Genomic DNA, 27,304 nt, shown 5'->3' on the forward strand with positions numbered 1-27,304 from the left:
GTGTTCATCGTCTGTTTGTGGTTTTTGCATATTATAGACTGGAAAGACGACATGGGTTTACCTCATCAGCAGTTTCTTATTCCCAGAGTCCATTGTTTGTGTTTATGCAACAGGACAAGCATTCCTGAAAGACTTATTTGATATTTTTTTAAAGCATGTTAACCACAAATCCCATGATTTAAAAACTATTAATAGAAAATAAAAACAAGTAAAAACGTAGTAATAGGAGATGAACATTAAAAAGTATAGCTACACATCAAATACATAATATACAGTTTTAATTTGTATTCAATATTATACATTTAGTTTCTTCTATATTTTTTACATGAAAAATATTCAATTGTTTATCAAGAAAATTTTGTCCCACACTTACATAAACATTATATTCAGATTTGGTTTCAGAAAGATGTCAAATGCATTATAACATAATGTCAAATGAACGAGAACAATATGAAGCAAGCTTGAGCATAGACAAACATTTAACATGAATGCCTAGTGACAAATATTATTTCCCAGTAAAACAATTATAATCTCTCCATTAGACAATTGTTCTCATGCAATTTATCAATATTATGTTTTTAAAAATAAAATCTCCGTCAGAATATCAGCAGGCTGTTGCATTGGACGTGTCCACCCAGGTTTGGACGTTTACTAGGAATATTCTTCATAAATATGATGTTTATGATGTGTTTCATATAACACAACAGGAATGGTTACTGTTTCTGTATAAACAATATGAAGAAAAAGAGAAGCGAGATAAGAAGCTCAAATAACAAAATAAAAGATGAGACAACTGAATATAGAACAGATCTTGTTTAGATAAGAAGTGTGTAAACACTGTGGGTCTGTTTGTTTGAGACTGAGGGTTGAGGGTTTGGATATATGTGTGAATACCTGTATTTTAGAACAAAAATACATTTCTTACAAGCAACATATGAATTGCACATGTTTCAGTGTGTTTTTTCAGTACACTGAAAAAAACAACTTGTCGAATTTACTTACTAAAATCCTCGTGACAATTGGCACATGCATTTTCTAAAATTTGCTGCTACAGTATAATTCCAGAAATTAACCAGAATTAAGTATATTTTACTTATTAAATACTGTACACTAGTGTTTATCAAGTAAACTTTACTTCAAATATATAAATACATTTCGGCGAATAAAATGTGTCTAACATTAAGCTTCACAGATCACTTACTTTCATATTGAACTAAATAATTTTTTTTCAATATAGACGGTCAAGTGAGAAGAGTCTCTGTACTGACATAGGCACAGTAACTCAATAAGTGATTCATAACTAATATCGTGCCTCCCTCAGACTGGTCAAGTCAGCTTTATTTATATAGCGCTTTTACAATTTTCATTGTTACAAAGCAGCTGTACAAGAAAACATTGACTATAAGCAAAACATAAAAGGTTATGCAAGTCAAAACAGCCAAAACAAGCTTTTCTGAACAACTTAAAAAACCCAAACTTAAAAAGAATGCCAAAGCTTAAATCTCAAAGATACTGTCTTTCTTTTTATTGAAAAACACTTAAAATGACTATCCTAATGCAGTTAGATACAAAGCATGCTGGGAACTACAGATCAACGGCCAAGGTTATATCTACAAAAACTCAAAATAAATAAGTAAACTTCATTTGACCAATTTATGTAAATTGGTTTGACATAATAAAATTGAGTTGGATTTACTTAATAATTAGGTAAACACATTTTTATTCCCATGATTTTTAGGGATTTTTTAACAAACAATGGTAGAAAGTATATTTAAATAATTTATTTTCATAAAATCTACTAAGGCATAATACATTTGTTCAGTGTATGTTATCTTTACCATGTGTCTTGGTGTTTTAGGAGGAGTAAGAAATAAGAATAATTTGGTCCACTTTAGGACCCCATTGAGTGTTCCTGGGACCCCCATCTTTTTCCTAAAGTGTGACTCCATTTACTTTTATATCACGTTGGTCACAAACACGCTTCTGGCTCTCCTCCAGCCAGCTAAAGTGTTCCCATTAAAACCAAACAGACATCAGCGGCCAACCATCATTTCTCAAACAGCTCTTTCAGTTTCCCCTTCCTGGAATACTCAATTATCCGCCCCTTATTTGATAAAACACAGCTTTAAATTGATCAATCTCAACATCGAGCCGCTCACGTTCCTCCTCCGGCCCACACCGCTCTGACGTCCATTTACTCTCAGCACATGCTGCTCCTCGGCCCCATTTCCTCCTGGAAGAGTCAGAAAACAATCTTTGTCCAACAAATTTGGAGAAGCATAACTGACATTCGTTGAGAGTGTTAACGCCGAGGTCAAGTCTGTGAGTTTTTAGTAACTAAGCATAAAAACATTCATTCTGATTCTTTCAACAAGATGTTTTATTTTTATTCATGTCCTTAGGCTTTTAATTTGGATTAAATGTGCATTTCAACTCTGGTTAGGAATACAAGACATGAAAAAGAGCAAGCGCTCACACACAGGCATGCGAGTACATGCATACATGTACGAGTGCATTTCGTAGTGAAAAAGCTTAATTTGGAGAAAAGAAATGCTTCAGTAACCACATCACAGTTTACCTGCGCCACACTTTGACAGCTTGATGTGTACACACAAACACAAACACACCTACTTAACCCCCCGATGAGGATGTACGTCTGAACACCCTACCTTTGGGTACTCTCCTCTATGAAGGGTCTCTAGAGACAAAAGATATATGACCGCACTACTGGTGAAACCCTCAATACAAATATCAATTAATATTTCCAATAAAAGCCTTCTTTATAGAGCTGACATTTTGCCCTTTCTTTGGGGACAGTATTTTTATGTCCAATTTGGGGACATACACAAACCCTGATCAAGTGAAACTTTGAGCACTATAGTGATACACAATCTCTGGTCTTGTTAAACTTGTAGGACTTTACAAAGACAACACACACACATTTTATGAAGAGGGACTCTCGCCAAACAAGGAAAGAAGAACGAAATAAGCAGAAGAGGTTTTGTATTGCTTGAACCATCTCAAGGGCACAGACTTACATTTTCAAACAAATCAATGTATAAGTTGAGAAAATGTCATATTTTGTGTCTCAGCATGACTCATGTTGTGGAGGTTTTTAACATCCACGTGTATTTCATTAGGGCTGTGCAATTAATCGACAATTAATCGACAATTAATCGTAATCATCAATTTTGTCCCTCAACAACTCCAAAAACGAAATCATTGTGCTGCATCCGCTTTGCAAGGATCCTCTCTGTTCTTGAGGTGTCCTTTACAGTGGTTCAGCTGTGGTTTTTCTTTACATGTATTTTTCAGTTGAATTCACAGTTTATACGCTTTTATATTTTTCCACATTTTTTTTAAATGTTAATGAGTAATCGTGTTATATAATCAGGATCTCATTATTGGCCACAATAATCGTGATTCTAATTTGTGTCGTGAACGAGCAGCCCTATATTTCATTATGAAGAGCATAAAGCTACCATCTAGAAATGCCCCATGACACATTGGGGAGTAATAAATAAAGCAAGATGTGCACCAGACGACATCTTCTGTGTCTAACATCAGATGAGAGAAATATGTGCACATCAGTCAAAATCATATGAGTTATGACACTCGTCTGAACGCCCGCGCACACAGGGCCTGAAATGATGACTTTGAGATTTTGAGGTTGTTTTTTTACAGTTGTTCTCTGTTTATGGGTGCACAGAGTGACCGGAGGTCTCTAAGAAAACAACAGACAGTGTTGTGGATCCTGCTATTGCTGTCAGAAATGAGAAATGATCCGTCTGCTCTTCTCCATCCCTACTGACTCTTCATTCCTGATAAACCGGGAACGAGGAAACACCCAGCCCAATAAAACTTCAAAAGACATTCGTCTCTGCAACATTTTTATTGCATTTGTCTGCCCTAAAAAGAGAAACAAAGTTTCATCCAAGTGTATTTCTCTTTCATAAGGATTCATCTTGTTTTTCTCTGTTTCCGTTGCAAGAACAAAGTGATTGTGTTTGTATAAGAGAGTAGAAGACTATTCTCCAGAAGGTTTCTGATCCACAGACCACACACTATCCGTGGGTTTCCGGCTCAAATAAGATGTCAATTATCACACAGAAATATGTGCAAAGAGAATATCTGATTGACCCGGACGGATTTCCGAGCAGAGAAACTTCCATAGTTCGACACGATTCATATTTGACTGCCAAACGGAAAAGGGAGCCGCCCCAAAAAAACAAATCAAGATCATATAAGCCCAAATAATGTATGTCTTCGTGCTTTATACGTTATGTTTCAGGTGCATCTCCAGTAATTGAGTATTTGCATTCTGTGACGTGCGGCTGTCAGCAGGAGTTACCTGGGCAAGGCTGACATTACAAGCTTTTCCGCTTTCAAAGATACTCCCAAAAAGCTCCCTCTCACAAACGTGTCAAAAGATTTCCCTTTGAAGAACCCCCTCAAGAGAGAAGCCCCCAATGTGTTTTCCACAGATAATGATTTATAGAGATTTACGCTCAACCTTCCAGCTCTTCACCTTGCCGGCACAAGCCTTTGTAATATTCTAAGACTCAAAGATACCCCACACGAACATTTATGAGACAGAATAATGACTCACAGCTGCATTTTGACAGTCTGCTGTCTTTTTCAACGTCACACAATTTAGACGCGATTATACAAGCTTGACGGGCGTGTCGTTTTTATTTCTGTGAAATCTGATTTCTTTTAACAAATAATAAACACTTGCTGGCAGTCAAAATGATCCAGCTGGAGCAAACAAAAACAATTACATTAGCATTTGTGTCTTTGAGCCTGAAGTGAACCAAGATTGGGGGGATTTTAACCCCCATGCAAAGGGCCCTTGGGTCTATGAAAAGGGATTTTTACGTCTGCTTTTTTATTACCTTTGTTTGACATTATTATTCAATCAAACATCACAAACTATGCCTCATCCGAAAGCTAAAACACTTGACATTTATGTTCTGAATTTGTTTTGGCAAATCAATAAAATGCTCAAAAATAGGGGCGCTTTTACATTAAACAGGTTTACTTAGGAAATATGTCAGAAATATAGTTTTTTATTTGACTCTGAAAGGAATGATAATATTCTTGCCTTACACAAGACATTTAAGTTTAGTTTGTGCTCCTTTAGTCTACTTTTACTTCCCTTCACTTTATGTTATTTTACGTAATAATTAATAATCATTTGTATTGAAAAATAGTATTTTTCTTTGACTCTTAAAGGAATTCCAAAATGTTTGCATTACACTTGGTACACATTCAAATTTAGTTTTTTCATTTATTCTATTTGATTAGTTTTATGTAATAATTAATAATAATTTATGTAATAATTAACCTGAATATATTTTACACAAAATGATGTAGTGTACCTAACGTAATGATGCCATTTTCACAAATTTCCAGAGGTTTTGCATTACCCAAGAATACAAAAAAGTTGTCAAGTGAAGGCTTAAAGGCATTCCATTAATGTGGGTTTATCACTGGTTATTATTCATAAATCCATTTGTTTAATTGTACAAAAAGCCGAATAGCAAATGTTATGTTATTTTCTTTCATGTAACAATGAATAATATTTAATTGTAGTTAAAAATAGTTTTATTATTCAAGAACAGATTTAGGTTCAGATTAATTACTCTGTTTTCATGCCAGACTGGATTTCCATCGTGTCCCATGAGCAGGGCGGTCACAGAACTCTGGCCCGACCGAGTTTCCGGCTTAATGCCATGCTAGTTCAGCATGCTGGGTGAGAGTGCTTTAATAGCCTGCCAAGCCCACTAGAGGGGATGGAACTGGCATAAAACCAGGCCAGCGGTGGCGGAAAGCTAAATCTGTGAGACTGGAAGGGGGCAGTGGCCTGCGAGAGAAACAGAGCAAGGCTAGGGACAAACCCATGGACCCGGTTCCAAAATCCTTTACAGAGTCCCTCTGTAGTGCAAAGGGTTTATTTTAACCGAAGACTCTCGGCCATAGAGTTGATCATATTTAGGACTATAGACGAGTTTTTCTTACTTTCACAAATAAAAAAGAAACATTTTAGACACAATTTTAAAAGAGCAAGTGTAAAATACTCTCACATACATGTGCAACAAGTGCAATTTCACTTTATTCATAAAATATCAGACAGGCAAGATAAAAGGCAAGACTCTCGCAGTTTAAGCAAGAATTCTCAGTCACATCAGGTCAAAGGTACAATCCTACAGCCGTCCACAGAGCACCAATATAAAACATATCATTCAGAGGTCCAGGTTATGGCTTATTGGATCTGCAGCACAATCCAAAGTCAGCACTGATCTTTCTCAAGTTCACAGACAGCAATCAGTCATTGTATTACACCTGTCTGTGTCACAGAAAATTGCTTCTGTCGAAAACTCCGGTGGTCCGGAAAGATCCGACCGACCATGTTAAAAATGTGGTTTGCTTGTGTTTCCAGCATTTTATTTTGCACAAGTTAAAATAGATGTGGGCAGTATGTGTTTAAAAAGCATGCATGATGGTTTAAGGTTATGTTTTCTGATGGGTGAAAATGGCTAGTTTAGTAACTCTGGAGATGTTCTTCTAAAATATATTTATGTGTTATGAAGTCAAAATAAGTTGATTAGTATGCTTTTATATTTCTAATCCATTATGTTAGGCCTGTCACTTTCAAAATATTACATGTGAATATGTATATTTGCAAATAATCGGTATCGGACGGTAAAAGCTATTTTTCACACTATCAGCCAAAAACTGTTTGAAAACAACCGATGATCAGGGCTGATGTATCCTGTCAATCAAAAGAGGACAGGAAAATGCTGTGAATTTCGGCTTCTGTATTTAGAAAATGATCGGTATCGGCAGATATCACTCTGAATAACCGGCTATAGGTATAGGTGTATACATTTAGTATCTGTGCATCTCTAGAATAAATGAAATGTTGGTTACCAAATGTGCCAAAAATATAAATAAAATAAACAAATCACCAGGTGGCTCTGAACTGGCATGCCACTTTTTGATAACGTGGCAACAACACACCCTTATATCACTCAGAATCACCTTAGCAACCACATAGCAACCCTATTAGTTGATACCATACATTCAGTTGAAGAAACATGAAAACAGTAATTTTGTGTATTGGCCATATAGTACAATTTTCATTTCAAAATATTGGAACCCGGTCAGGTCAGGTGGTAAATTTGACAGCATGACGTTTTAAATGTAATGGAAAAATGAATACATGTCTAAAGATCATCGCTGAGCCCCTAAGTGTGACATCAAACCCATGTTAAAAGCAGCCGCAGATATCACCCACGTCCCCAAACCCATCAGGACCATATCACTTCTCCAGCATTTCATAACGCCCTCTCAGTGCCGCAACAGCGAGAGACGCTGAGTCAGTGATCCTCAGTGAACGTTTCTCATCTTGGCCGATAGCGCCATAAAAATCACAGCAAAGTGAAGAGCATCATGGTGCATTACCGGGAACATGCGGTAGCGCCATATTATTCCTCCTGTGCAACAGAGAGCGTGTCAGACAATAGAAGCAAAGCCAAGGGGTTTAAAAATGACCCACATGCGTATACTAAAACACACGATGAACCATTTTCTTTCAAGTGTTCTTATTTCATACTCTGACACACATTTTGGGAGCACACAAAAATCATTTAATCTACAGAAGTGCACTTTCTAAAATTCTTAACCGAAGCATGAAGTGGTAGAGTTTTGCTGTATGTCAGCAACACCCCTTCCATCCCTGAGCAACCTCACTTTTTCAATGGCTTCCTCGAGACCCCCTGGGACGTCTAATAGTCTGCATTATCAAACCACGTTATTAAACAAACCAGGAAAACATCACGCTTATGTATACAAGGCCCTATGCTAACTCCCCCCTTATCTCGCCCGTTTCCGCCCCTCTCTGTCTCTCTCTCTCTCTCTCTCTCTGTGCGAGTTGGACAAAAACACTGATTACTTCTCTGAGCATACGTGCCCGCTGCATTAATCAAGGTCCTGTATGGATTTCTATCACCATCACAGGCTTACATGTTTGCCGGGTGCTGTGAACAGTATTCACTGTTATTTGTCTGTTACGATGTCAAATGATGGTTACCATGTTTTCTGACGGCCTGTTATTACCAGAGTAAATTCACCTGTTCTTTTCTACACCAGTTTTTTGCTTCCCTTTTAATCAACCATTCTTAAAAGCACCCTTTTTACCATTTTATAGTCTGTCTAAATGTTCCATTTGCGCCATTTTTGAATGTCGAAGGTCCTTTATGGAACCTTGCAGACCAACTGTTTAGGAACCTTAATTTTTTTAAGAGTGTAATAAATGCATGAGGTAGTTTTGCAGAGACAATTCATCAAATTTGAGTTTGTCAGTTCATGAATATCATTATTGCAGCCCTTTGGATAAAGCATGGCTGCTTAAAACATTTACACGGCAGAATTTGCTGAGTTTTAAAAAAGGCTCCTGGAACTTTCCATCTTTTGAACCGGTTCATTTTTTTAAAGGCAACCAACCCAATTATTCTTGTAGGTTTGCTTTTAAAATGTTGTTCGTAACATAATGTGACACTTAAGGCATCTAACCTTTAATAGCAGCCAGGCAGTGTCGTACGTCTTTAAAAACAGAATAGTTTCAACCATCTTGTTGTCAAGACTGCTGTGGTGCCTGATGACTAATGTATGTAAATGCTCTTCAAAGAGAGATAAATGACTGACTCTGTGTTTATGACATGTTTATCATTCTAAAGACAGCTTAATTCTATATAGGCACAACACATATTCTCGAAAGGTCTAAAACAATGTATCTTAATTCATCCTCACAGACAGAAATAATTTGTCTGTTCAGATCTAGAATAAATGATATATATATATATATATATATATACATATATATATACACATCGAATATATGTATGTAGTTCATTACGTACAAAAGCGAATGATTTTCATGACATCTGTTTTTTATGGTCTCCATTCAAGCATAATGTCATACTTTAATATTCAGTTACAACTAAAATGATGTTTTAGGCAAGTTGTGAGCTTCCAATCTGAATTGAATGTGAAGAAATCTAATCTTATTGCGTCATAATGGCGATTTACATTTTGCCATAAAAATATTTCTGCACCAAAATATTTCTGGTATATATTATTATATATTATGGTATACATAACAAACAACATCAAATGTAAAATACTTCATAATAGTGAAGTATTATAACCAGCCAAACATAGAGATTTTGTGTTACATTCATAAATCCAGTGAATGAATCAAATTAAGTCAATGAACCAATCTTGACTTAATCAATACATTCACTACAGTTACCCATTACAAATCATTACTTGCGATTGTGACATGATTACAATATGAACCGAAACTATTTGATGTTATGTTGCACATGAGGCTTGTGTGATAAATATATAGTAGATGGTGAACTAAGACAAAAGCTAATATTTGCTGTTCAAATTATATTATATTAAATTCCATCATCATTAATGGTCTTGAAATATATAAGCATGGAAAAAAGATGATTTGTAGCTGTCCGTGGTGCTGAAACACTGTCAGATAAAAGGCTGGCAACAATTGTCTCAGTTTTGCGCTCAGGTTCTCTTATTGTGGATAAATGAATCATTGCATTTTTTATAATCTTGCAACGTACGTTTTTAATTTGTAATTATTATAGTGAAGCAGAACTGAAAACTCCTTTTAGGGAATGTTTGATGCAAACCAAAGATCTGACTGATTGACCAACTGTATATACCATCAGGAAGAAAGACTTTGGTCCCCGAAGATTAAGTTAGCATTGATCTGATCAGACTTTTTGTCTGTCACAAATTGATGGTATTATTCTTGTGTTCTGTACACATTTTAGACACTAGAGTGCCATCTTTTTTGTCTGACTTCTAATGTGGTGTAATCGGTTTACAGCCACGAAATAACATGTAACACAAAACATTTTGGGATTGTCAGTCAGACAGTCACTTCGCTCTAAGTCCTTACCATGTGGACAGGTCTCAGGCTGCAGTATGGACCTTTCAATGTGCACTTAACATGTCTGGGAGACCATTAAGTCATCAACAAGACATTTGTTTTATGTTTACTGAAAACTGAAGAGCAACAAAGTTTGTTCAATGAAAAGTGAAATACATATCACAGAATATTTGTTAAAAAACATAAAAATACAAAGGCTTTTACTGAAAAACAGTTCATTTCATCATCTTTTAAAAAAATTAAAGAGATAAACACCGTATATGTGTGCACTTTCAGCTATTCTACTAAATCCTTTTTATTTCTAGACTCACATTACAATGGTTATGAGTTGAATAATGGCTGGACCAATCGCTTTTTAGGGCAGCTCTCTCTCTCTCTCTCTCTCTCTCTCTCTCTCTCTCGCACGCAAGAACAAGCGCACGCTTGACAAACGCAACTTGCAACAGGAACTTACTCAATATCATCTCACAGAAATCAATTATTACACAATAATTATTTCATCTTTAGATGTTGTTCGTGTCTGCTGCCAAACCTCACATTGCAATCTTTCGGTCGATCATATCTTTTGGAAGAATAACAGACTATAAGAACCAGAGATCCGAGCGCACATGGATTGTTGGGCCGGTTCCGTTCAGGTGAGATTCTTCGCATTATTTCCAAGTTTAACGCAGCGTGGACACCTAAAGCTATGTTTCTTTTCAGTCTGCAACACAATGTCCAGCAGACCTTCATGTGGCGATTACATATGATAACACAAGGGGTGTGAAGCTCACTTTGCTGTGCGCGCATAATAATCCGACACCTGGAGAGCTCACTGAACCAGAGCATCACCAATGGCGTGACCACTCGCTTCATTCTTCGTACAATGGATGATAAATCCAACAAGCTCCTTTTAGTTCCCGTTTTAACCGTTTTATTTGTCATGATCGGCTATCAGTACATCTGCCCGGCGGGCAGCACGTCCTGTCGGTTTGGCAACGGAGAGGGTTTGCCGTTCTCCAAATACCCCGCGGACGTCAAGAGAGAGTCTCCGAACCCGGATGGGTTGCGGTCCAAATTCAACTTCACGCGCGACGATCTCGAGCGCCACGTGGAATTCGACATCAAGGGCGAAGACGTGATCGTGTTCCTGCACATCCAGAAGACCGGAGGGACCACGTTCGGCAGACACCTGGTGCGCAACATCCACCTGGAGCGCCCGTGCGACTGCCGCTCCGGACAGAAGAAGTGCACGTGCCACCGGCCCAGCCGAGCGGAGTCGTGGCTCTTCTCGCGGTTCTCCACGGGCTGGAGCTGCGGTCTGCACGCGGACTGGACCGAGCTCACGAGCTGTGTCCCGGCAGTGATGAATAAAAAGCAGAAGAAAGACGCGCCTCCGCAACGACGGTAAGTGTGGTTTGACTCAAAGTAAACTGCATGTTGAGTATAGTTTAGGGTGGAAAAAATGAAAACGAACCATTTCTTATAGTGTAACTCACAGTAACCACATATTTATCAAGTTTATCCATGATACTTGTAGTCAAAATATGGTAATGGAAAGAGTACCCAATTAATCTGCAAAGCGAAAAAGTTTAGCCAACTGCACCTTTATAATATTGGTTAATGGGTCCTAATAAATTCAGTAGTACATTCAATAGGCTACTTTATGTATTAATGTCTGTTTATTGTTGTTTATAAGAATTCCATGAACCTATGATGATTTTATTTATGACATTTATTATAACTTGCTATTCCTTTTTTACACAGCAGTGCCATAACATTAATGTTTCAAATGTGTTGCCTTTTTTATAGTGTACTTACAAATATTACAGTTAAAATGGTTACTACCCAGATCGCAAAGCTGATTTGATGTTAAATCAATATTAAATTGTTGTTTCTCAACATTGATTGTAAGGAACTATTCAACATTTCGCCGTATGTGAACATCAGCTGTCTCGATGATGTGTTGTGACAGACGGCTGTAAATATGTTGCTCAACTGGAAAGATGCGGACGGGCCATAAAAGATCTCTCCAAATGCACATTATGATTGTGCCTAATGATCCTAAGCTCTGTTCAGAATAATTTACTTTCATCTCATAGGAAACAGATTCATCTTTGATGGGCAGGGCTGCTGAACTTTATGTTCTTCTCGAGGTCTTCTAGATTCCATCAAATCAAGTGGGCTGTGGAATATTAATAATAATTTGTGCGAGGTGCATTCGCCCTCCTGAACTGCTTTAGTGACATGAACATTCCTTCTGTCCTCCTCTCTTATCTAGTCGGCCTTACAGACCCCCGCTGAAAGGTCTCCTCACAACTCAAGATGAATCGATCCACAGCAAAGGGCTTGTGCATCCTCATAATGTTGATTTGCAAGAAGCACCCTGAAGAATGCCTGAAATTGACCAAGACAAACCGCTGTTTGAATTGTTATTTGGCACAGTCGCCAGTATGATGCACAAGCTGCCACTTAAATGCTCTCGCAAAAGCTGCGATGTACAGCGAACGATGCAACGGAACGCTGCATGTGTATGCGCCGGGGCTTCTCACTTTGCAGCGTGCAACAATATAAGCGGTTTCCTTTACACGATCATGTTACATTGTGCAGACAACAGTGAAAAATCTCCCATCTGCTGCCACGTTTCAGGATATTAATCCCCCCCCACCATGAATGTCTCATCTTCTAAATCCTCCGTTCGCCCACGACGCCTCGCCAAGCGAGCACTTCAAGAGGGTGAAGGCGAAAGATGTGATCGAGAGACATAACCCCCGAGACCCAACTTAAAGTACATCGATAGCATTTTATTGGGTTACTATGTGAAGCCAAGTGCACTTCCCTGATAATTGTGTGCTATTATGTTGGCATTTGAGATGTGTGTGATCAGGACTTTAGAAAGTGTCTTTTCAGGGTCTCCGTGTAAGAGATGATGGGCTCTTGTGTGTTTGTATGCATAGGGCAGGCGTCAAGTATGTATGTGAACCGGGCACTACAGGTATTACATTAGCAATGCATGAAGGAGCACGGCATATCCCATGTGCACCGATAGAATAACAATCCTTCATATCATCTGCTTGGCATTCTCACGATATAAGTGCATTCTGTTTGCGTTTCCCATTTATCTGGCCCTTTCTGGAATATTTCTGAGGTTTACTTTGTGTTATTTATTTGTGCTTCAAGAATGTTTAAGTGGAAGAATAGCAGATAGCTGGATGTGACAGAACGCTTCGATCCGCATTAAAGGGTCAATTTACCCAAAAATGAGAAATCTTTCATCATTTATTCAACCTTAAAGTGATAGTTCACCCAAAAATGACAATTCTGTCATCATTTGCTCACCCTCATGTCATTTCATACCTGTATAATTCATTTTCATGAACATAAAGAAAGATATTTGCAAGAATGTTTGCAATTTTCAATTCTGTGACATCATTGACTGCCATAGTAGGAAATATTAAATGGTAGTCAAAGGTGCCTCAGAACTGTTCGTGTTCCCAAATTCTTCAAAATATCTCACTTTGTGTTCAGCAGAACAACAAAATATAACCTTTGCTTTTTTCTACTATGGTAGTAGTTGATGATGTCACAGAACTGAAAACTGCTGTTTTATTTTGGGGTGAACTGTGCCTTTAAGTCTTTCCAAACCTGTGTGACTTTCTTTCTTCTGCAGAACACAAAAGATTATATTTTGAAGAATGTTGGTAACCAAACAACATAGACCCCATTGACTTCCATTATAGACACAAAACCACTTATGGTTTTCTAAGGAAATCAAAAAAATAAGTCATTTCTATCATAATATCATAATAGCCCTTTAAGGCCGTTCATACCAATAGCTATTAAGACAACTAAAAACAATACCTATATAAGCATCCTATACAAATAATATAAAATTTTTTAATGAAATCAAACTACCAAAGTATGTAGCTATGTATTTTATTACATACTGTATCTCATGCCTAAAATTCCCTCATCTCATTTATAAAATAAAATATTATAATATATAAAATAGTAAAAATTACAAAATAGTATGATCAGTTATTTGGATTGTATAACCGTATATACACTACAATATGATTGTATTTAGACCCTCACTCTCTCCACCCCCTTCTCTCAATCCGATCAAACTCAAGCCCCCCGTTGTGATCAGACAATCAGAGATGCAGCGTTCGCTCCCATCGAGGTATTCTTGAGACGTCTGTAATCTTCACATTCCTTTAGGAAGATTAAGCGCACACGAGAGCAGCGATCTTATCATCTGCGCGAGAGATTACCATCCAGATTTATGCAAAACATTTCTGGATTACTATGAGTAAGGCATGCCCCCCCCCCCCCGTTCCGACGGTCACTGCCATCAGATCACGCAGTTTTATTTTTCAACATGTTTTTATGTTAATTCAAAGCGTCGAAACCAAAAAACATTGGTCCCCATTGACTTCTATTGTGGACACAACACCAATGCAAGTCAGTGGGGAACTCTTTTCTGCTACCAACATTCTTCAAAATATCTTCTCTTGTGTTCTGCAGAAGATAGAAAGTCATCAAGCTTTGAAATGACAATAGGGTGAATAAATCATCACAGAATTATCTTTTTGGGGTGAACTCTTCCTTTATCCCTGGTTTATTTAGAAAGGTGGTTAACAGCGCTTCCATCCCTGGCCTAAAAAATGGTCACTTGCACCAATATGAAAAAGTTGGCCCGACGGCATACTTTTACACACTTCTGGACAGGTTATATATCATAAAGTTTGAGACGCCGTGCTGTGGTCACCAATCAACTTAAGAGGCGAGATATGCAGAGAGTGCAGTATATGTAGTGCTGCGCTGAATCTGGTCCAAGAGCCTTTGGGGTTTGATGCTGGAGCTTTTAAACGCTATCTAGTTTCTGAGTCCTTGGGTATGCAAAGTCGGAAGGAGATTTATGCATGAACACACTGCATTTACTCACACACACACACACACACACACTGCCTCTCTCGCTCTCTTTGTTCAATTCTCCTTTTACTCCGTTTCCAGTCTCGCGTCCCCTGGGGTTTCCGTCGTATTCCAAGAATAGACTGCACTCTGGTCTGGGATCAGCAATGAGCCGCACTGTACGGGCTGCAGTGAAACTGATATGTGTGTATTACCTAGTCTTTGTGTCTCGCTCTCTGGCGCTTTCTCTCACACACACGGTATTACATACAGCTGGCAAGTTTACTTTGAAGCAGTAGCCTCTTTTCCTTTAAAAAGCCTGTCGGATCCAAAGGAAAAATGATAAAAAAACACAATTTTTATAATAATAACATATCGTTTACTTTAGGGAAAAAAATGTTTTGGGTCTGAAATGTTAACATGAATAATACATTTATTCCATTGTTCAAAACTCAATTTTCATTTAAAAATGCTTTTGAAATTACTTAGACCTTTTAATGAAGGAAAATGAGCCAATAACAGGCCAGAAAAGATGTGAACTCGTTCAATACGGTTTAAAAAGCATCTCAGGTTGAGACCTTAAGACTTATTTTGGGACATAATTCAATTTGTGTTATTCCATAGTTTACTATTATTACATGTTTTAAATAAGATGCAATCTGGACCCCAAGCTTTTAGCCTTTTAAACAGTGTGTGTGTATACTGTATAGGACTATGATCCGAATATTTCATTTTCCCAATGTGAAACAACACAGAGCAAATCCTTATTCATTTGAAACCATTTTCTAAAACCTTTCATCAAATGTCATCATACAATGTAACGCACACAATGTAAATGCTCATCTCATTGCCTGCATATGAGCATCACCTGATGTCTATAGCTCTGACAGCAGCTGAGCCAGTCACTGCCAAACGGAGCATGAATCTTTGAAGCTGGCCTTTACTGAGGGTTTGGCTGCGTCTTGTTTTTCTAATAGTATCACTGATCAAATCGGGCAGCAGTGAAGCTGTCAGCATCTTTGTGGGGCTTTTATAGTTGAGCGTCAGTCCAAAATCCAGTGCCAACCAGTTGGCATCTGCCATGAGAAATCACTTCATTTGCAGACCTCTTTATCAGCGAGACAGAAAGACACAGTTTTGTGTGCGTGTGGGTGGACGGGTGACTGGGAGAGAGAGAGAGGACAGCACGAGAATACGTTTTATTGCTTGCCGCTATTATATGTAGTGGATGCAGATCAGTCAAGTGCATTCATCCATGTTTCTGTGATCGCCAAGAACACAACGCACAAAAGGGACCGAAAGATGCCATTGCCAACATCCAAAAAAAAGGCACGAAAACACTATAAAAGCATTATTTTTCAATACAACTTCTGTGCTCATATCTAACTCTTGATGCAGATTAAAGATGCTCCACCAAATTGACTGAATCATTGATGCAAAATTTCCATTGGTTGAACCCACATTACTCTGAGCTTTGGTAAAGCGATGAATAGACGGCGTTTTTTTTCTCACATGGACTTACAGCGGGGGTTCACAGCAGAAAGCCTTGTTGGAGGCTCAAACGTAATGATAAGAGATCAAAGCAAAGCTCTTGTCTTCCAAAGCCTTTTGATGCCAAATTGACTTAAATGAGTAAACTTCCGTTATCTTTTCTTTTTCAATTACTTTAGCATGTGCTTTCCTTATCAGATCGTGTTTGACACATAGTTGGAGACTCTATTTGTAGCAAAAACATTATACCGCAAGCTATGGCTTCTTTAGGGGGTATTACTCATTTTCAACACAAATAGCTCACCAAACATCATGAAACAAAATATAAAATGCATGTATGCATCGTAAAGAAGCGAGACAACAATGGGTTATAGGGATATTATTATTTTAAGCGGGGAAATGCAACTGCATGAACAGAAAATAAGGTAACATTTATTTATTTATTATGTAATAGTGGATCTGACACTGAATCACTTAACATGCTGAATTGTGGTTGGGTGGAGCAGTTTTGAGTAGTTGATAGAGGAAGTGAAAAAAAACTGAGAACCATTCATTGTCTTGTTTTTTTCTAGGTTGGTGCAATAATGTTTGTTACTGTTAGTAATGTGACATTTGAACCTACGCTTCGGAGTTTGTGAGCGTGCCAGATGAAGCCTTGATTCGAAGCTTGTTATGTTAACGTAGAAATTAAGTGACCGATGTCAAAATCAAGTCTCGAACTCTCGAAGCTTTGAATCTTATCTCCGAACAGTCCAGGGAATGTTTGGGTGCTTTACCAATATATAACAATATTTTGGAGATCATGTAGTGTGTCTGTATTTTCTTTTTTCCTCTTAGTGATCTCTAATGAATGAGTCACTTTTATTAATCGGATCTTTTCACCGAATCCTCATTGGTCCGAAGCTGAGGAATCAGAGTTATTCGGACAGTTTACTCATGGATTGAAGCGGGTTCTTTTGCAATATAGAAAGCAACCCCTATCGTGGGATGTAGCGTATTTTATTCTAAAACAAACTTGACATTTCATCTTGCCGTCTTGCTGGGATGAAAAAAGTCGTTTTAAAATGTTTTCAATATAGTTTAACTTTATTTTACATTGAGGAGTAGAATGAAATGTGTTTGTGCGTGTAATCTCTCAGCTCCTAAATATTTGTATTATAGTTACAAAGCATTACAATTTAAATATCTTTTTCTCATCTGTTTACCTCAATAATGTGAAATGCATTATTCACTCAAATATCCAAATCTATCATGTAAATTGTAATGCAATGTTTAATTTATGATTGAAAACTGTGTTGTGCTGTTTGCAATCATGTATGTAATTGTGGAGTTGCTGTTGCCAAATTGGCCTCATGCTGGCACACAATTGTTTTGTTGATTTCTTGTCTCCTACACTGTTAAAAAGGAAACTGTGTAGTTGAAAGTGAACTTGATGCATAATAGAAATCAAGGCAAGCTTTCTTATTCTCAGGTTGATGGGATGAGAATGGATAGTGGCAGACCTCAAAACCAGCAAAGCAGTAAACTTTGACTATATTACACTATAGATATTTACTTGTATTTGTAGTAAATGTCGGCACAAACATACTTGTTTGACTATCTGTTTATTTGACTGGTAGAAGAAAATATCTAAGAATTACCAGTATGAATTTGCTCCCGTGGTAAAATGTCGCCACTAGATGTCATAACATTTTTCTTACTGATTCTGCATAGAGTTAGGCGAGTTGTTTTTGGATGTGTTCTCGATGGCTTTTATATTTTTCTTCATTCACACTCGATCTCGTTGGTGTGAGAGCCCTGGACAGCGGTGTGAACGGCGGCGAGAGGCCGATGAGTCAGCACATCCAGACAGAAAAGGCCTGTTGGGGCGTTCGTGCTTTGCTGTCTGTATGGAAATGGCAAGCTGTTCCTGCAACAGCCTCTGCAATTGATGATATGAGTAGATCCACAGCATGCCCGAAGGCCGCAAAACCTGCCATCTGCTTTCCCTAATTGAAAACACAATTGAAAGTAATGTGCGCACTCCGAATATGCTGCGGTAGGGAAAATGCAGAAAACGGCACAGTTAGAACGATTAGTGAGGCTGTCACGCAGAACCACTCGCAGCAAAACCTTAAATGCTCCAGTTTTATCATTATTTACACACCTTCTTTTCTCACTGGTCATTGAATGGATAGGGATTGAAGCTTTAAAGGGACCGTTCACCCTAAATGAAGTCGTCATTTACTCACCCTCAGGTTGTTCCACATCTGTATAAATGCCTTTGTTCTGCTGAACACAAAGGAAGATATTTGGAAGAGTGTCAGTAACCAAATGTAGATGTAATGGTGTGTGACGCACGGAAAGGAGCAGCTGTTGCTAAAGAAACCAAAAACCATAAATCTGACAAAGCGGTACAAATGTCCATCTCTAAATGAACATATTAATGTTTCTATGCATTTAGAATTTCTTAACTGTTTCCCACGAGAGAGTTTTTACCCACAATTTCTCAGTTCCTTTTTTAAACACTAATACGAGGCAAAAATATCTAATCATAAAATGTCATTGTATTCGTAGTAGGCCGCCGAACATTTATTTTATTTATCGTTTACTTACATGTGCTTTGGAAGGATGACCTTTTTTTACCATGGTAAGTCGCTTTACAGACCTTGCTTTATTGATTTGTAGACATTATTTTGCGTTTATGAATCGTACGTTATTATGCTGGTGTCTGTGACAGCAAATAAAAACTTCTGTGCTTAAAACATTGTTTGAGTAGGTGACTTTTATAATGATACCGGCGTCCACCACGACCCGTCTGTGTTTACCATTAATGCTTATATAAGAAACCGCATATTATTGTTATTGTTTGCCTGCAGACGCTCTGGTGGGTCTTGGTAGTTTTGTCATGGTTTTACCATGGTACATTACTCTGCCGTTATAAACTTAAAAAAACCTTTGTGCCGTTTGAAAAGTAAAACATACACAACATGTGCTTTAAAACACTGCATCGGATTTGAAGCTTGTCATGTAAACACGCACATCAATCAGATCACTTATTACTTACCTCTCATGTAAACACTACATTCAGTTTGCACAATCTGATTAAATTCAATCCGATGTGTCCATGTAAACGCAGCTAGTGACGTGCACTACCGCCACTGGCAGTTCACCACCGTCATGGCACTTTACCACCGCTTTGGTGCGGTTGTCACGGCCAACGTCACATCCCTATCATCAGTTAATGTTAACCCATCCGAGCATGAAGCAGATGTTTCGGAAAGCTGTACTTAAAGGAACTCTTATACGTGTAGCAAATAGACAGAATTTCTCAGGGATGCTGGGAGTGAAGAGGATGTAGAAATGATGCTAACGTCGGCGTGTGTCTTTAATTATGCATCTGTCTTCAATGTCAATGAAAGAAAATTGTTTTGGCACGTATAGATTCCACAGGTTTCATTTCCGCTTTGATGCTCACCTCCTGATCTGAGGAGGAGAAGAAGCATCAAGTTCAGTCGACGCTCGCCGTGATCGATAAACCCGCTGCGTGCGTCTGACTGAGGTGAAATGCTGATTAGGTCAACCGGCCGTAAATTGTTTCTCCAAAGGAAATGTCTTGACGTGTCTTATGAACTTTACGTTGTTGTTCTGGTCCAAGATCCTTAAAATAAATAGATGATTTTTTTGTAATCCTGTTGTTCGGCAATCTTGCCGTTTTACTTTTGGAAGGATTGTGAGGTCATATATTTATTCTATGCGAAACACCAAAGAACTAAGAGGGATATTTTTGTGAGCCATCATGTCCCATCAGAAACAATTCGCATGGAAGCTTAGACATTCATGTGCTTCTTCCGTTTCATCATGTGTCATATGAATCAGGCTGACACAAAGATATCACATGCCGGAGATATCACAGACGCTTTGTGCTTTGAGTTAGGTAACACTGTTCTCTGGATTCATTTATCTGCAGAACGACAGCTGTCCGCATGCAATGACATCAGCGGGTGACGGTGAAGATTAGAACAGTATCAAATATTTATCAAAAGGTTTCAGTTTGCATATCTGTAGCCTATTAAGCGTTTGACTCTTTTTGTTGGGAATGGTGTGGGTTTCATGTTCTAAAAATACATTTTTATGATCGTTTCAAATCTTCAGCTGATGTGATTTGTATGACTATATGAGTCGTAAGGATAAACGAGTATGCTCAAACACTGGCAAAATATCAGCCTCTTGCTTTTGCTAATGCAGATCGGTGCGAATTTCATGACACAATAAATTGCTTCTCAATAAATTCCAGGCTGCAAACCAAATTTAATCTCTCATAAACCTACTAGATTTGGATCTTAACCAACAGCCCCCCGTTGAAGTCCATTATATGGACGACCCCGAGAAGATTTCCTTCCAAGCCTCAATCTGTTTCCGCAGAAGAATTAAACACACGGATGGCTTGTATGATATGTGAATTACATTTTTATATTAAAGTGAACTACTCCTTTAAGATGTGAATTTCAGTTATAATATAAATGGTTCTTTAAAAATGTCTGTTTTGCTTGGTTGTTTTAGTCTTTTACAAAATATAGCGAATGACAAATACCTGTTTTGCTTAGTTTATTTGTTGTGTTCGAAACAATACTGTACAAGTACTGTACTTAATTTATGGGGCAGATCACCCCAAGTCATTATTTATTCGCCTCATGTTGTTTAAAACTTGAATGCGACTCTTTCTCCTGTGAAACACGAAAGAAGATATTTTGCGCAATGTCTCTGTGGTTTTGCGTTCATTCATACAATAGAAGTCAATGAGGTTCAATGTTGTTCGGTTATCAACATTCTTTAAAATATCTGATTTTGTGTTGTGCAGAAGAAAGTCGTACAGGTTTAATACGACATGTGGGTAAATAAGTAATGCGTCATTTTTGGGTGAACTATTCATTTAATCTTCAAGGAATATGTCATTGAATCTGAGCCAGAATCTATTCAATTTAATCCAAGGTCAGAAATTTAGTATTAAAAAGTCAAAGAAACTCTCGTGGGTTTAATATGTGGTTAAATCGAATGGGATCTCGGTTTGCAGAAAGTCTTGTAAAAAAATGTAAGCCGCATTCCAGCGTGCTGCACACTCACGTAATTGAATCTAGCCGTGCAGAAAGCAGAGATGAACGTTATCTCTTACTCCTCTGGTGTTTTTCGTAAGTGCTCTAATGTGCGAGATGTTCTGCCAGCCTCCGCACACATGAAGACCTTTTTCTCACTAACCCAATCAACATCCGACTGCTTTAAAGCCCTAACTCACATCCTGACAAACTAATGGACTCTGTAAATTTACTCGGCCTGTCACTTTCTCATCACTCTTAATTACATACTGTCGATCAACGGCGACCTCTAGATCTCTCTATATTAATGGAAAATATACATTCTTTGGATGAAATATGAGTCATTGTATTGTCAGGTCAGCTGTCATCATCGAGTTTTCAATGGAATCACCTCGGCCAAATTCATATTTATGAATACTTTTTGAAAGGGAACACATGCTTATTTTCTTTGATTAAATTCATTGTATTTATTAAAGGGATAGTTCACCCAAACATTAGATTTTTTACTCACCCGCGTTTTATGCGTTTTAAGACCTTTATTCGCGTCTTCGGAACACAAATAAAGATATTTTAATGACAGCCAAGAGGTTTCCAGGCCTCCTTATAGACATCATGCGAAATTCTCTCTGTCACGGAAAAGTATAAAAGACGTTGTTAAAATGGTCAATCTGATCATCAATTTCATTTTTATGAAGCGACGAGAATACTTTGTGCGCAAAAGAAAGTGAAATAACGACTTTAATCAATGTATTCTTCTCCTGTGAGTCTCCGACATGCACGTATATATGTCGTGGTGCTCTCGTTGCGCATGTGGCGTTCAACTCGCAAATGTTAAATATCCATTTTGTGTCACTATTGATGCAAGCTGTTTTCTCATTAAAACTGATATCTGAAAAGCCTACAACATGTTATTTGACAGACTTTACCCCATATAGTGAGAGCGTGTCCTGTTATTGGGGCATGTTGTCACAAAAAGCCATTATGTGTTAAATGAACTGCAACTTTTCCCGAGCAGTTATGGTGGAATGGTTTTGAAGCCAGCACATTATGAACACAAACACAAATTTGAACACAAATCTGAGAAACACCTTGGTATTTATTACTAAAAAGATCGTTATGCTGATGGGTTCCCATAATTAGGCAAATTAGTGTTCGTTTACTGGAAATCGGTCTTCCTCTGAAATCAAATCATGTATTTCCAAGATCCTTCACTTCGAGAATAAGGTTTCTGTTACATACAATTGCTAACAGTTGTTAGAATGCTGTGCAAATGCCCAGCGCTGGATCTCTGGACATCTGGACCTCGGTTGAGCCTGTGATCGTGGACTTGACCTTCATTATCATATCATATCCTGCTCGGCTTGACTTTATTGAACAGGTTAGCATTTGACAGCGCTTCTCCAATAGGTCACTGTCGGAGACTAGATGGATTACCGTAGTAAAGCATTATCGATTTCACTGCATTATAATGCTCACCAGGTATGACATTCAGAGCCGTAATTTAACCACGACGTGGCAAATCGTTACATTTGCAGTCGTGACATCACCTTCCAACACGTTTACCCACAATCCCCTGCGTCCTCAGTGTGAAATTCATTGCAATTCTGAAATGTGGAAATATAATTGTTTAGGATGTAATTTTGAGAGTTCAGTCAAATTGAGAATACGTCCAGCTGTCAGAGATACAGTCAGTGGGGCTTCTCTCATTGAGATGATTGGATATAATGTGCACCTCGTGTGGACGGTGACGATCCCAGCCAGAGGAAATGAGAGAAATTATGAGGAACTCTGTGACAATGAACAAGCCGCGTCTCACAGCCAGCATGTGCTCGCTATTCTGAGCAAGAAGCGATTGTATTAGCCGTGCAAGGAAATTGGATGTTTTACCAGGGATGTTTTTCTCTTTTTGTGATAAATACCAAACACCATACTAAGTTTCACGAAAGATGTTTCTTGATGATCTCTTGTGGATGTTTTCATTAGGCTACTGTATGTGTCTGTGAATATACTGGGGTTAGAAGTTGTTGTCTGATTCCCTTGTGAGCAAATTTACAGATTTTACATACTTTGCAGAAACATTTTTTAGTCTGGTTGAAAGCAATCGCCTACTAAAGTGGTTAAATATATTTATATTTATATACATATCTATCTTATGGGTAAGGGCCAGGACCATGGAATGTTCGTCCAATCGTTGCAACCGGTCTCCTAAATCCAGATAAATGTTTCCAGCCAAACCGAAAAGTATTGTAGGACTGCACAATATTAATGAATACTGCGGCATGTGAGAAATCGCTAAATAATGTGATAAATATTTTATGTGACATGACAATTGAAGTTTGTTAAATCAATTTGAATATTATTTAATATTTTAGGTATCTCTTTATTTCTTAGATGTTAATAATATTTTGCATGCACGTACACAGGGACTATCATTCACATGGCATTTTCTTGTCTTATCTAAAGTATTAAAAACATTTCGTTATTGCAAACCATCACATTATGCATATGACAACATGCACATCTGCAATATTTCTATAATTTTGATATATTGTACAGGACAGTGTTGGGTGTCTAAGTCATTGGTTACTGTAATTTAATTACTTTAGTAAAGTAAGGGATTACTTCAAAATGTCTTTACAGTTACTTCTGATGTAGTTAAACTAAATACTCTTTGAAATATATGTGTGTGCAATAGTGGAATTTACATCACAATTCAAAGAAATCTGTGCTATTTTATGTAGTTTTATGTTATTTATTTGAATAAATTTAAAGAGCTGTTTCATGTCTTTCCTTGAATCACTTAACTAATCAAGCTTGATATTGGATCTAGAAAGTAATGAGTTATAAGTAATGAAATACTCATTTGTACAGTGATCAAATTACACTATTAGTAACTAGTAATTCATTACTTTTTCAGAGTAACTTGCCCAACACTGGTACAGGTGCCATAGTGTTTCCAGAAAAGAAGAGATATTGGATCACTGGTGTTCCTTTTTAAATCAGAAGTAGATTATTTCCTGAAGTCCAGTCACTTATCCTCTGTTTTCTCTGCTCAGGAACTTCTACTACATCACGCTCCTGCGGGACCCTGTGTCACGCTACCTGAGCGAGTGGAAGCACGTGCAGCGTGGCGCCACATGGAAGACGGCTCTGCACATGTGCGACGGCCGTCCCCCCACTCCGGATGAGCTCCCGGCCTGCTACAGCAGCGAAGACTGGACCGGCGTGTCTCTGCAGGAGTTCATGGCCTGCCCGTCAAACCTCGCCAACAACCGTCAGACTCGCATGCTGGCCGATCTCAGCCTGGTGGGCTGCTACAATCTGTCTTCCATGAGTGAAGAGCGACGGGCCGACCTGCTCCTCAGCAGTGCCAAGCGCAACCTGCGTCGCATGGCTTTCTTCGGTCTAACTGAATTCCAGAGGAAGACGCAGTTTCTGTTCGAGAGGACGTTTGGTTTGCACTTCATCTCTGCCTTTACTCAGATCAACGGCACCCGTGCGGCCGGGGTCACGGTGGGCACATCCACCCGGAGGCGCATTGAGGAGCTGAACGCGTTGGACGTGCAGCTGTACGAGTACGCGCGGGAGCTTTTCTTGCGACGCGTACAGTACTGCCATCAGATGGAGAGGCAGGAGGTGAGAGATAGGAGACGAGAGCAACGCAGGAAAATGAAGGCTAGACAACAGGAGGGTGAGGAAAGAGAAGATGCGGAAGAGGAAATAGGAATAATGAGAGAGGCAGAGGACGTAACAGGTGTGACTGAAGACTACAGTAGTCAGGTGGTGAGATGGTGAGGTCTTTCCATACACCTTCATTCAGTTTTCGAACTGTGTCAGTCAGGTCCTGAGGGTTCAAGTAAATGCTAAAAGTAAGATTATATTCGGCCGGACTTGGTTAAAAACGGATTTGTAGGTGCTTACTTCAAAACAAAGTCTGTTGGTGTCCGTTCTGCACTTTATAAAATGAGTATATATTATTTATGATTTAGTATGTTACAATGGTACATTTCTCCGAGGTGTATTTTATTTCATAAATCGGTCAATGTTACTGAAGTTAAACTAAAACGGTGCCTGTCAGTCTTAAAAATGTCACTTAGGTAAACTTTTAGCTTTTTTTTGATGAAAAATGAAAAGCGGAATAAAGGGCAATAATGATACATCAGTGAAATCTTTTATTTTACTATCATTTAAGGCCCAGTGTCCCTTAAAGGGATATTTCACTACCAAATCAAAATTTCGCCCTGTTTTACTCACCCTCAAGGTATCATAACTGAATATGGTTTTCTTCTGGAAGGATAATCCAGTCAGAGGATGAATGGGAGTGAACGGGTGTAGAAGTTTTGTGCATCCATTGATCAAAGAACTGCTCAACACGATTCTGTGGTCTTGACAAAGGACTTCTGAAGCGATTCGATGCGTTTGTTTAAGAGAAATATGAAACTTTAGATGTCTAGCTTCCATCATTGCTCGAATGCGCGTGAACCAGAGGCTTGTTCTTCCGGCAAATGAGGTTGACGAAATCTCCCGCCAGAGTAGACACTATCCTATTGGCTGAAAACGAAAAATGCAGCATTCGCCACTGGAATTTATGACACGCCTGCATCCTCGGCCGGAAGAACAAGCCTCTGGTTCAAATTGTCACGAACGTGGTAGTGGAAGAACCCAAGCGCAGGCAGCAGGGATGAAGGGGTTAACAAATAGACTTTAATAATCAAACAGGAACAAAACAAACACCCTCGATGGGGAAAACACTATTAAACAAGAAACCAACTGAAAAACTAAACAAGACTAGCAAACACTCAATAGAATTATTAGGAACCATGAACACTCCACAGGACAGGATACATGAATACGTACAAGCAAGGGATCATGTACAACCAACGAGCACAAGACAATAGACAAGAGGGTATTATATAGGGAGACTAACAAAGGGGAAAACGATGGGCAGGTGTGGGTAATGCGACACAGGAGGAGAGCTATACTAGAAACGAGAGGGGCGGGGCCAAATGACGAGACAGGAGAGAACGCATATTATGTCCTGATTGACCATAATATGTTCCTCTCCACATAAAACACGTGGGTCTGTCATGATTCTGCCCCTAGACCAGAAAATCAAGACAAGAGCTGGCAGAATCATGACACAAATGTATACCAGAGATGACGGAAGCTAGACATCAACGTTAATAGCGCTGTCAGTATCGATATTTCTCTTAAAAAAACGCATCGAATCGCTTTGTCATATATTGCTGGAACATGTGCACAGATCACAGAGCAATAGCTCCAAATTAACACTTAAACCCCACAACCAAACCGTCTTCATCCTCTCCTTAAGTCTATAAATCCAAATCCACCCCGCACCATCGAAGAAACTGCATTGGAAATTCTTAAATGGCTATATATCACGTTTTAAATAAATGAATTGAAATTGAGTTCATTTTTTAACCAAAAGCTTCATTTTTGTTACAATATGGCTGTCAAAAGCAGTAGAATGTCTTCATCAGTACCCGTTTTCCTGTTTCTTCTTGTGGGAATTGACCAAGACACACAGACCAGATAAATTAGACAGTATATTACATTATAACAGGAAACTGTGGATCTTATATTAAAAAAATATTTGACTGAAGATGATGCGAGTTATATTTTTACAATACCAACCAGTAATTTCCGCTGATTGTTTCATTGTTGGGGAATTTTGGTAGAATAATAATGTGTATGAATGAAGGACGTGTGTATATATGTACAATAAACGCAATTTTATGTTGGCTTGTCAGTCTGAAAAGGGTGTGAAATGCGAATAAAATTTTAATGAAAATACAGAATCGCATGGTCAACACAACAGGTGTATTTCAATTCATTTTCAAGTGTA

General features: G+C 38.3%; 1 protein-coding gene across 1 annotated transcript; it reads left to right on the plus strand.

The window, feature by feature from the left end:
- Positions 1-10,847: 10,847 nt before the first annotated feature.
- Positions 10,848-25,233, plus strand: hs6st3a (heparan sulfate 6-O-sulfotransferase 3a; the record flags this gene model as incomplete). Its single annotated transcript, XM_079459536.1, has 2 exons — positions 10,848-11,368; positions 24,495-25,233. The coding sequence occupies 2 exons, from the start codon at positions 10,848-10,850 to the stop codon at positions 25,231-25,233; spliced, it is 1,260 nt and encodes a 419-aa protein (XP_079315662.1).
- Positions 25,234-27,304: the final 2,071 nt, after the last annotated feature.

The sequence above is a fragment of the Barbatula barbatula genome, assembly GCF_947034865.1.
Source record: "Barbatula barbatula genome assembly, chromosome: 7".
Taxonomy (NCBI): Eukaryota; Metazoa; Chordata; class Actinopteri; order Cypriniformes; family Nemacheilidae; genus Barbatula; species Barbatula barbatula.